General features: G+C 69.1%; 1 protein-coding gene across 1 annotated transcript; it reads left to right on the top strand.

Moving 5' to 3' along the window:
* Positions 1-8,583: 8,583 nt before the first annotated feature.
* On the top strand, positions 8,584-10,513 carry LOC106496829 (N-alpha-acetyltransferase 40, NatD catalytic subunit). Its single transcript, XM_067314741.1, is given in 8 exon segments — positions 8,584-8,696; positions 8,847-8,899; positions 9,008-9,103; positions 9,404-9,539; positions 9,541-9,563; positions 9,669-9,752; positions 9,903-9,980; positions 10,332-10,513. Coding segments are annotated over 8 exon segments (651 nt in total). The 5' UTR covers positions 8,584-8,657; the 3' UTR covers positions 10,474-10,513.
* The last annotated feature ends 348 nt before the right edge of the window (positions 10,514-10,861 follow it).

Below are 10,861 nucleotides of genomic sequence, written 5' to 3'. Positions count from 1 at the left end.
TCTGCGCGGCGGCCGGCGGGGGGGGGGGGGGGTCAGAACCGGCTGCTTTTTTTGGGGGGGGGGCGGGGGGGAACACGGCGTTGGGCCGGGCGTCACCTGCTCGATGTTGTAGCCGTGCTTGTCCTTGGCCATGGCGATGTACTTGTCGACTGGGGGGTGGAAGGGGGGGCGAGAGGGACGGCGGCGTCGGGGCGGCGTTGGTGGGGGGGACGGTGCCGCCGCTGTCACCGCAGCAGCCCGCGTGTGCGCGTGTCCCCCCCCCCCCCCCCCCCAGCCCCTCGGCACTCACGCTTGGCGTCGGACACGCGGTGGTTGGGCGACCACACCAGCATCCCCTTGAGCTCCTGGTTGCTGTAGCGCGCGGGGCTCTCTGGGGCGAGACGGGCAGCGCGGGCTGAGCATGGCGGCGGCGGTGGCGAGGGGGGGGTCGGTCTCGCCGCCGTGTCCCCCCCCCCACACACACCGTCCTCACCTGGTTTGCACTCGGGGATCACGGCCTGGTAGTCGGCGCCCCACCCGGATCATGCTGTCTGCGAGGGCAGAGAGCGGCGAGCGCGTCGGCACGGCGGGGGGGGGGCACTGGGGACCCCCCCCACCCCCCCCACCACCGCCACCGCCACCGCCGGTGACAACCGCGGGGACGGGGCGCCCCGAACCGCCACGGCGCCTCCGTGTGTCTGTCCGTCCGTCCGTCCGTCCCCCCCCCACAAACGCCACCGCCACCCCGGGGGCCACCCGGCGTGGGGGGGGGGGGAAAGGAGGAGGAGGAGGAGGAGGAGGAGGCAGACAAAGCCGGGAGGGAGGGAGGCAGGCGCACGCACACGCACACACACACGCGGGCTCGGGGGACAATGGGGCTGGAGCGCCGGCTCCGGCTCTTTGTTCGGATGCGGGTCGCGTCCCGTCCCCCCTCCCCCGGCACCGCACACGCGTGTCCGCGCGGCATCACACGCGTGTCTGCCAAGCGCGCCGCACATGCATGTCCGTGCAGCATCGCACACGCGTGTCCGCCCGGCGGGCCGCACACGCGTGTCCGTGCAGCATCGCACACGCGTGTCCGCGCGGCATTGCACACGCGTGTGTCCACGCAGCATCGCACACGTGTGTATCCACGCGGCGCCGGCTCTGCTTCCCACACATGCAATGAGCGCGACCCCCCCCTGGTCTCAGCCAGCCCCGTGTCACCGGCGTGGGGCGGCCCCCCACCCCTCACCCCCGTCCCCGCCACGCACGCGTGTGCCAGGCGTGTCGCGAGCCGGCGCGCGTGTGCGTGTCCGTGGGGGGGGAGGCGAGGCGTGCCGTCCCCCCGCGGCGGGCGCTCACCGTGCGCGTGCTCCTCCTCGCCGGCCTCGTCCTCCGAGCTGGCCTGGGGGGCCGTTGGCGGCGGCCGATTTCGCCCGGCTCCTGGACAGGATCCCCGAGGCCGGGCCCGACTTCTCCATCGCCGACGGCATCTCGGCCGCGCGCCGCTCCGCCGCCGTGACCCCCCCGCTGCCACCGCTGCCGCCACCACCGCCGTGGCCCCCCCACCCCCCCGGGCCGGGCAGGCGGCACCGCGGCGGCGGCAGCGGCGGCGGCGGAGGGGGCTCAGCGCCGCCGTTCCCACGCTGCCGCCCGCTCGCCCATGCGGGATTCGGTCCCCGGATGCCCTCGGATGAGGGCCGGAGCGGGACGGGATGCAGGGACGGTGTCGCGCGGCTGGACAGACAGACACCCCCCCCCACCCCGTGCACTATATAAGACCCCCCCCCTTAAAAAAAAAATAAGAGAACCCAGGCAGGATCGGAAGCCGCCCCGGTGGGGGGGGGGGAGGGGGGGGGGGGACGCGAGGTCCGAGCGGGGGCCGGGGGGGCGGCGGCGGCGGCGGCGGCGGCGGCTCCCGCGCACAATGAGCGGCTCCGGCTGCTCCCGCCGCTAAAGTAGTTCCAGCTTCCCCCCGGCCTCAGCACCGGCCCCCCCCCGCCGCCGTAGCCCTCCGCCGCCGCCGGCCGGGCGCGTGGCGTGTGCGTGGCGGGTGGCGGGTGGCGGGTGGCGGGTGGCGTGTGCGTGGCGGCAGGGTCGCCCGGGGGGGGGGGCGCGGTGGTTTGGGTGACGACGCGGGGGATTGGGGTGACGGCGCTGGGTGAGCTGCTGCCTCCCGTCGGGTGGGCGCGTGCGCACAGCTGCACACGCGTGTGCGTGCGCGGGTTAAATGCCCCGCGTGTCCGTGTGACCCCCCCCCCCACGGGTCCGTGCAAACCCCACACGGGTCTGTGCAAACCCCACATGGGTCCATGTGACCCCACACGGGTCCGTGCGAACCCACACGGGTCCGTGCAAATCCCACACGGGTCCATGCAAACCCCACACGGGCCCGTGCAAACCCACACGTGTCCGTGCAAACAGTCACGAGTCCGTGCGAGCTCCACGCAGGACCATGGGAATCCCCCACAGATCTGTGCAAACCCCACACGGGTCCATGCAAAAACCCCACACGGGTCCGTGCAAACCCACATGGGTCTGTGCAAATCCCACACGGGTCCATGTGACCCCACACAGGTCCGTGCAAACCCCACATGGGTCCATGCAAAACCCCTGTGTGTCCGTGTGACCCCACACGGGTCCGTGCAAAACCCCATGTGTCCGTGCGAACCCACACGGGTCTGTGCAAACAGCCACGAGTCCGTGCAAGCTCCACGCAGGACCATGGGAATCCCCCACGGATCTGTGCAAACCCCACGTGGGTCTGTGTGAACCCCCCTGTGTGTCTGTGGGAACGCTCACGTGTCCGTGGAAACGCTCACGTGTCCGTGCGAACCCCACGCGGGTCGGTGCCAAACCCGTGCGTGTCCGTGCAAACGCCTCAGCACCTGCGTGGAGAGAGCGGCACACGCAAGCGCCACGCGGAGGGGCACATACAAGGGATGGGGACACGGCTCGCACACGCCAAGGGATGGGGACACGGGTCACACACACCAAGGGATGGGGACACGGGTTGCACATGCCAAGGGATGGGGACACGGGTCACACATGCCAAGGATGGGGACATGGGTCGCACATGCCAAGGATGGGGACACGGGTCGCACATGACGAGGGATGGGGACACGGGTCACACACACCAAGGGATGGGGACACGGGTTGCACATGCCAAGGGATGGGGACACGGGTCACACACACCAAGGGATGGGGACACGGGTTGCACATGCCAAGGGATGGGGACACGGGTTGCACATGCCAAGGGACGAGGACATGGCTTGCACACGCCAAGGGACGGGGACACAGCTCGCACATGCAAGGATGGGGACAAGGGTCGCACATGCCAAGGGACGGGGACACGGCTTGCACATGCCAAGGACGGGGACACAGCTTGTACACACCAAGGGACGGGGACACGTCTCACACACGGCAAGGACAGGGACACGTCTTGCACACGCCAAGGGACAGGGACAAGGGTCTCACACGGCAAGGGATAGGGACACAGTTCGCACATGCCAAGGGACAGGGACATGGCTTGCACACGCCAAGGACGGGGACACGGCTTACACATGCCAACGGATGGGGACACGGGTCGCACACGCCAAGGGACGCGGACATGTCTCGCACACACCAAGGGATGGGGACACGTATTGCACATGCCAAGGGACAGGGACACAGCTCGCACACGCCAAGGATGGGGACACGTCTCGCACACGCGTGCCGTCCCTGCGCGACCCTTTTCCCTGCCGGCACCTGCCGGGCGGCCCGGCGCCGGGGCGCGTGTGGGGCTGAGCCCCCCGGGGTCCACCCCACACGTGTGTGTGTGGGGGGGGGTCACGCACACGCGTGTGGCTCACGTGTGCACGCACACGCCGGCGCGGCGCCGTCTCCCCGCGCTGCCCGGAAGCCGAACAAAGAGCCCCGCCGCAATCTGCCGCTGCCCCCCCGCCGCCGCGGTGCGCACAAAGGCGTCGCCGTGGGGCCGCCGTGGGGCCGCCGTGGGGCTGGGAGCCCCCCCCGCCTCCCCCGGCGCACGCACACACACGTGTGGGGCAGGGCACACGCGTGTGCGGGGCGGGGGGGGGCACGGGCGGCTGCTCGCCGCTGCGTCCGGTCCTCGCGCCGTGGGGAGATGTGGGGCAGGTGGGGCCCCCCCCCTCCCCGCGGCGGGGCCGGGGGCTATGGGGCAGGCTGGGGGGGCAGTGGGGCAGGGCATGGGGCAATGGGGCAGGTTGTGGGCTATGGGGCAGGCTGTGGGGCAGGCAATGGGGTGGGCAGTGGGGCAGAGGGGCAGGCTGTGAAGCAATGGGGCAGGTTTATGGGGCAGTGGGGCAGGCCACGGGGCAGCCATGGGTCTGTGGGGTGGGCAGTGGGGCAGGTCGTGGGGCAGTCATGGGGCAATGGGGCAGCCATGGCGCAACCATGGGGCAGTGGGTCAGGCTGTGGGCAGTGGGCTAGTGGGGTGGGCAGTGGGCAGCCATGGGGCAATGGGGGCAGCTGTGGGGCAGTGGGGTAGACCATGGGGCAGCCGTGGGGCAGTGGGGCAGGTCGTGGGGCAGCAGGGCAGGCCATGGGGCAGCCATGGGGCTATGGGGCAGTGGGGTGGGCAGTGGGGCAGGTTGTGGGCAGCAGGGCAGGTTGTGGGGCAGCCGTGGGGCAGCCATGGGGCAGTGGGGCAGGTCATGGGGTGGCCGTGGGGCAATGGGGCAGCCGTGGGGCAGCGGGGCAGGTTGTGGGGCAGCCATGGGGCAGTGGGGCAGGCAGTGGGGCAGGTCGTGGGGCAGCCGTGGGGCAATGGGGCAGGTTGTGGGGCAGCGGGCAGGTCGTGGGGCAGCTATGGGGCAATGGGGCAGCCGTTGGGGCAGCGGGGTGGGCAATGGGGCAGCCATGGGGCAATGGGGGAGCTGTGGGGCAGTGGGGCAGGTCATGGGGCAGCCATGGGGCAATGAGACAGGCTGTGGGGCAATGGGGCAGGTCGTGGGGCAGCCATGGGGCAGTGGGGCAGGTCGTGGGGTAGCCGTGGGGCAATGGGGCAGGTCGTGGGCAATGGGGCAGGTTGTGGGGCAGCCATGGGGCAGTGGGGCAGGCGGGGCAGCTGTGGGCAATGGGGCAGGTCATGGGGTGGCCGTGGGGCAGTGGGAGGTCAGGGTCGGCTGGGGCAGGTCGTGGGCAGCCGTGGGGCAGCAGGGCAGGTTGTGAGGCAGCCGTGGGGCAATGAGACAGGCCGTGGGCAGCCATGGGGCAGTGGGGGCAGGTCGTGGGGCAGCCGTGGGGCAGCGGGCAGGTCGTGGGGTAGCCGTGGGCAATGGGGCAGGTCGTGGGGCAATGGGGCAGGTTGTGGGGCAGCCATCGGGCAGTGGGCAGGTCGTGGGGCAGCCGTGGGGCAGCGGGGCAGGTCATGGGGTGGCCGTGGGGCAATGGGGCAGGTCGTGGGGCAATGGGGCAGGTTGTGGGGCAGCCATGGGGCAGTGGGGCAGGTCGTGGGGCAGCCGTGGGGCAGCAGGGCGGGTTGTGAGGCAGCCGTGGGGCAATGAGACAGGCCGTGGGGCAGCCATGGGGCAGTGGGGCAGGTCATGGGGTGGCCGTGGGGCAATGGGGCAGGTTGTGGGGGCAGCCGTGAGGCAGCCGTGGGGCAGTGGGGGGAGCAGCGGGGGCAGCCCCTCAGCGCGAGGGGCGGGGCGGGGCGGGGCGGGGCGGGGCGGGGCCGCCCGCTCTCCCGCCCTCCCGCCCTCCCAGCCAATCAGCGCCCAGCTGCCTTCGCGCCCAACGGCGCCGCCACGCGCCCGGCCGTTGGCGCCGCCGGCCGTCGCGCGCCTCCCTCTCCCCCCCCCCCTCAAAACCCACCGCGGCGCATGCGCCCAGCGAGGTGGGGGGGGCAGCGCCTCACCCCCCCCACCAACCCGACCGCGCGCGCCTGCGCATTGCTCGCTCCCGCGCGCGGCGTCGCTCCCCCCCACCCCCCCCCCACCCCGCGCGCAGGCGCAGTGGCGCGCTGGGCGGCCGGAGGCTCGCGCCGCGTCGCGCTCCTCCCCCTCCCTCCCCCCCCCCCCTATATATAGGGCGCGCTCCCGCGGGCGCCCCCTCAGTCCCCCCGCGCCCCCCGCCCCGCCGCGCCGCCGAGCCGCCGCCATGGGGGTGAGTGAGGCCGCGCCGGGCGGGCCGTGGGGTGGCGGGGGAGGAGGAGGAGGAGGCTTTGGAGGCCTGTCCTGAGGAGAAGGGGGGAGGGGCGAAGTTGGGGAGGCCGCTGGAGGGGGTGTGGGGGGAGATTTGGGGGCTCCCTGAAGGGGGGGGGGAAGAGGCTGAGGGGACGGGTTGGGATGTGTGTGAGGGGGTGTCTCTGAGGTGGGGGGAGGGCGACGTCTCGGGGGGAGGTTTTAGGGATGGAGGGGGTTGGGGGGGGCTGTGGGGAGAGTTTAAGGGGGCTGTGGGGGGAGGGTTGGGACTGGAGGCCGTGGAGGGGGGGTTTAGGGAGTCTCTGGGGAAGGGTGGGAGTTTGGGGCCACTTAGGGAGATTTTAGGGGGCTTTGGGGGGGCTGTAGGGGGATGGGTTGGATTTGGGACGCTGTGAGGTGAGTTGAGGGGTTTTAGGGGGGCTGTAGGGGAGGGATGGATTGGGATTTGGGGCACTGTGGGGTGAGTTGAGGGGTTTTGGAGCGGATTTGTGTGGAATGAGTTGGGATTGGACACTATGGGGAGGATTTAGGGCTTGGGGGGGGTAAATATTGGTGTTTGGGGTGCTCTGGGAGAGCTTGAAGTTTTGGGGTCCAAGAGGGCTTTGGGGCAGCCTGGGAGGAAGGGTGGGAGTTTGGGGCCCTGTGGGGAGAATTTGGAGGTTTTGCGGGGTCTGGGTCAGAAATGTGGGAATTTGGATGCCTGAAGGGTGATTGGGGGCTTGGGGGGGGAACCCAGGAATTTGGGTGCTCTGAGGGGATCTGGGGGTGTCCTGTGTGGGAAGGGTGGTGATTCGGGGCGCTCTGGGGCTGTTTGGAGGTTCGAGAGGGGAATTTGGGGACTGTCCCGAGGGCGCTGGGGTCGTTCCAGGACAGCGCCCGGGGGGAGTTGGGACGCGGAGCTGCTGGACACGGCAGCGTTTACTGGGAAAACCGGGTGGCACTGGGGGGGAGCCAGGGGTGGCGCGGGGTCGAGCCGCGGCGCTGGGGTGACGCGGGGACAGCCAGCCTTTCGGAGCCGGGAAAACCAGCCCTCGCCGGAGGAGGACGACGGCAGGAGGTGCTGGAGAGGAGACGTCTTGGAGGAGGGAAGCGGAGAGAGAAGGGAATCACCGGGGGAGCTGGAGAAAAAGAGGAACGGGGCAGGGGGGCCCTGCAGCCCTGGTGAAACGCAGGCAGAAATTCCCAGCGTGGGATCCGGGAGGATCAGGACAGGCACGAGCTTTGTCGGAACCGGACGGAGCCCAAACTGGGAGCCGATGAAGATGTCGCCCTGCGGCCTCAGGCACGAGCCAAAGGGGAGATTTTCGGGTCGGCCGAGGCGGTCGCTCCTTCGGACACGCTGGACCCAGATGGAAAACGTCCCAACAGTGAGCGAGCGAGGAAAAAGTGACGCTCCGAACGTTCCTGAGCTGAAAATGCTGTAATTTCCCTGCCCCGGGATGCTGACAGCGAAGCCGCCTTTGCTTTCGGAGAGAAACTCTTCCCGTTCCCGGCGGCGTTTGCAAGTGTCTCTCCCGGGAAATCGTCCTTTTTTGCTCTTGGTTTGGGACGGGCCGACGCCAAGGAATCCGCGTTGCCCCGCGAAGCCGAAGTTGCTCCTCGCTGCGATGCCCCGCTGGATCCAGACCCTGTTTCCGGGCGCGCGCCGCCCTCCGCTCCCTGCTGCCGAAACCTCTAAAATCAATGATGTGAAGCCCGCCGGAATCTTTGATTTATTCTTTATTTTTCCCCTCTGGGCTTCCCCGCTCATGGCAGAGCTAAAAATAAACCACTGAGCTGCCGAGTTCGGAGGAGCTACCGTGCGCTGCAGGGTGTCCTGAAGCCCGGGATCTACTGCCGGATCGCAGAGCCGGTTGTCCCCGGTTGTCCCCATCCCGCCTCGGTGTTAAACCCCCTCGTCGAGAGGCCGAAGCATGGACACGCCGTCTCACCCGAACCGCTGCCGAGGAAAGGGAGCGCGCGGGGAGTTTCCCTGCTGTGATTCCCGCTCTGGAGATGGAAGCAGCTACTGGACGCCCTCGTCTCCCTCGCATGCTTCTCGGAATGCTCTTAGTTCCGACATCGAGATGCATCGCCGATGGCACTGGCATCCGCCGGGATTTGGGCACCCCCGCTCGCTCCGGAAAACCGCCGCCGTGGAGCGCCTGTCCTGATGCTGCCGCGCTCGGTGCCGCTTTTCTCCCTGGCTTCCCCCAAAGGAGCTGGGCGCGGAGGCCGTGGTGCGTCCGACCCGTGTCCCGCCTGGCGGGGCGGAACCTTCCCGCCCAACCGATTGTGGACGCCGCTTGCTTTTCTTTTTTTAATAAACCGTCTAAAATTCCTTAAAACGCTCTCTGGTATCAACCTGTTTTGACCGAGAATAAACGGCTGCCGGCGAGCGATATCCCGTCCGTTCTTGGCATGCTGCCGGGGCGGAGAGGGGTCGGGCAACGCGTCCCGTAACCCCCCCCCCCCCAAATCCTCTTATTCCAGAGAAAATCGAGCAAAGCCAAGGAGAAGAAGCAGAAGCGCCTGGAGGAGCGGGCCGCCATGGACGCCGTCTGCGCCAAGGTGGAGGCGGCCAACAAAGTGAGCGCAGAAAACGGGGGTGGAAAAAGGGGTTCTCCGGAGGCGGGGGGGGCTGCGCCGCCTCTCCCCGGTCCGCCCCTCTCCGTTTGCTGCCGGTTTTCCGGGGTGCCATTCGCCTCTGTGCCTCCCCCCCCCCCAACCCTTTTGCAGCTCGAAGACCCCTTGGAAGCCTTCCCGGTGTTCAAGAAATACGACAGGAACGGGTGAGGGCCGGCGCGGCGGGCCCGGGGGGGCACGTGCCCCCCTCCGCCGCCCCGCTGAGCCGCTCCCGCCGCCCACCCCCCCTCCTCCCCCCCGCCGCTTTCCCGCAGCCTCAACGTCTCCATCGAGTGCAGACGGGCGTCGGGTCTGGACCGCGCCACCGTCGACTGGGCCTTCGAGCTCACCAAAACCAACATGCAGGCGCTGTAAGTGCTCTGGGCGCGGCGGTGCCGTCGTCCCCCCCCTCCCCGTTGCGCCGGAGCAGAGCCCTGTCCGGCGCCGTCTCCCCACCCGGAAACCCCTTCCGGCTCTGCGGACCGGCTCGGGTCATCCCGAAACCTCCCGAAGCGGCGGCGCAACGCTCCTCCCGGCCCTGCTCGCCGTTTTTAAACGGGAGAAGGGATTTTTTTTTAATGCCCCCGCGGCGGTGAAAACGCAAGTTTTTGGTGGGGATGGGAACAAGGTGCCATGGGGCCGGGCGGGTGTTTTCCCCCCCCTCTCCGCAGGTACGAGCAGAGCGAGTGGGGCTGGAAAGACCGGGAGAAACGGGAGGAGCTGACGGACGACCGGGCTTGGTACCTGCTGGCCCGGGACGGCAGCTCGGAGCCCGTGGCCTTCTCGCACTTCCGCTTCGACGTCGAGGTGCGGCGACGAGGTGCTCTACTGGTGGGTGCCGCCCTCCCCGGAACGGGCCCCGTTCTGCCGTTTTCCCCTCGGCGGGACGCTGGGAATTCTTTTTCTCCTCCTTTTTTTTTTCCCCCCCTCCACCAGCTACGAGGTGCAGCTGGAGAGCAAAGTGCGGCGGAAAGGGCTGGGCAAGTTCCTCATACAGATCCTGCAGCTGGTGGCCAACAGGTGAGAGCGGTGGTGGCCACCGCGCCGGGCGTCACACCGCCGCGCGGGGTTGGGGGGGACGGGGGGGGCCCCCCGCTCGCTTGCTTGCTCGTTAGCCAGGCGCGGGGCTCCAAACGAGCTCGGCGCCGTTTGTTCTCCCCCTCCCCGCAGCACCCAGATGAAGAAAGTCATGCTAACGGTATTTAAACACAATCACGGCGCCTACCAGTTCTTCAGAGACGCGTTACAGTAAGCGCCTTATCCCAACTTCCCCCTTTTCCCGTGTTTTTCCCCCCCCCACCCCTTCCCAGCCGCCGGGGGTGCGGGAGGGAGGGGCGCCCGCGTAACCGCCTGTTCGCCTCGACTGTCTTTGCAGCGCGCTGGCGCCGCGGCGCGGAAGGGGGCCGGTGTAGACTTAGGATGGCGGGGAGATTTGGGTGGAGTGGTGCGAAGGGGACCCGGCCGGCCGCTGGACGGCAGCCTGCAGAGGTGGGTGCGCGTGGCGCCGGCCGTCCATCCGTCTGTCCATCCGTCCATCCATGCGTCCCGCTGTCCGGCCCGGCGCCCGCTGACGCCTCGCGCCCGCCCTCGGCCCCGCAGGTTCGACGTGGACGACTCCTCGCCCAGCGCCTCGGGCTGCTGCGGCGACGACTGCTCCTACGAGATCTCAGCCGCCGCTACCAAGTTCGGCGAGAGCCAGCAGGGCCACGGCGGCGGCCACTGCGGTGGCTGCTGCCACTGAGCGCCGCCCTTCCTCCTCCTCCTCCTCCTCCTCCTCCTCCTCCTCCGGGCACCGCTCACCCCCCCCCGGTGCGGTGAGTCCCCCCCACCGCCCTTTCGGGGGCTCCCGGGGGAGGGAAGCGGCCTCCGGCGCCTCCTCTGGGCATTGGGGTTTTTTTTAATTATTATTTTTGGGTTTTTTCCCCCCCGTTTTTTCTTTTTCCTTCTTTTATTTTATTTTTTTAACACCTCGCTGGAATCGAAGGGACCCCCCCCCAGCCCCCCCACCCCTTTTTGCATCGGTTTTGTTTGTACGTTACCAATAAAAACACTTTGTCGACGCCTCGTGCTGGCCCCTCCCCTGGGTGGGGTTTTTTTTTTGGGGGGGGGGGGCAGGACGCCTGGGTCCC

The sequence above is a fragment of the Apteryx mantelli genome, chromosome 37 (genome assembly GCF_036417845.1).
Source record: "Apteryx mantelli isolate bAptMan1 chromosome 37, bAptMan1.hap1, whole genome shotgun sequence".
NCBI lineage: Eukaryota > Metazoa > Chordata > Aves > Apterygiformes > Apterygidae > Apteryx > Apteryx mantelli.
The sequence above is the reverse complement of the archived record's forward strand: the minus strand, read 5'-3'. Positions and strand labels throughout refer to the sequence as shown.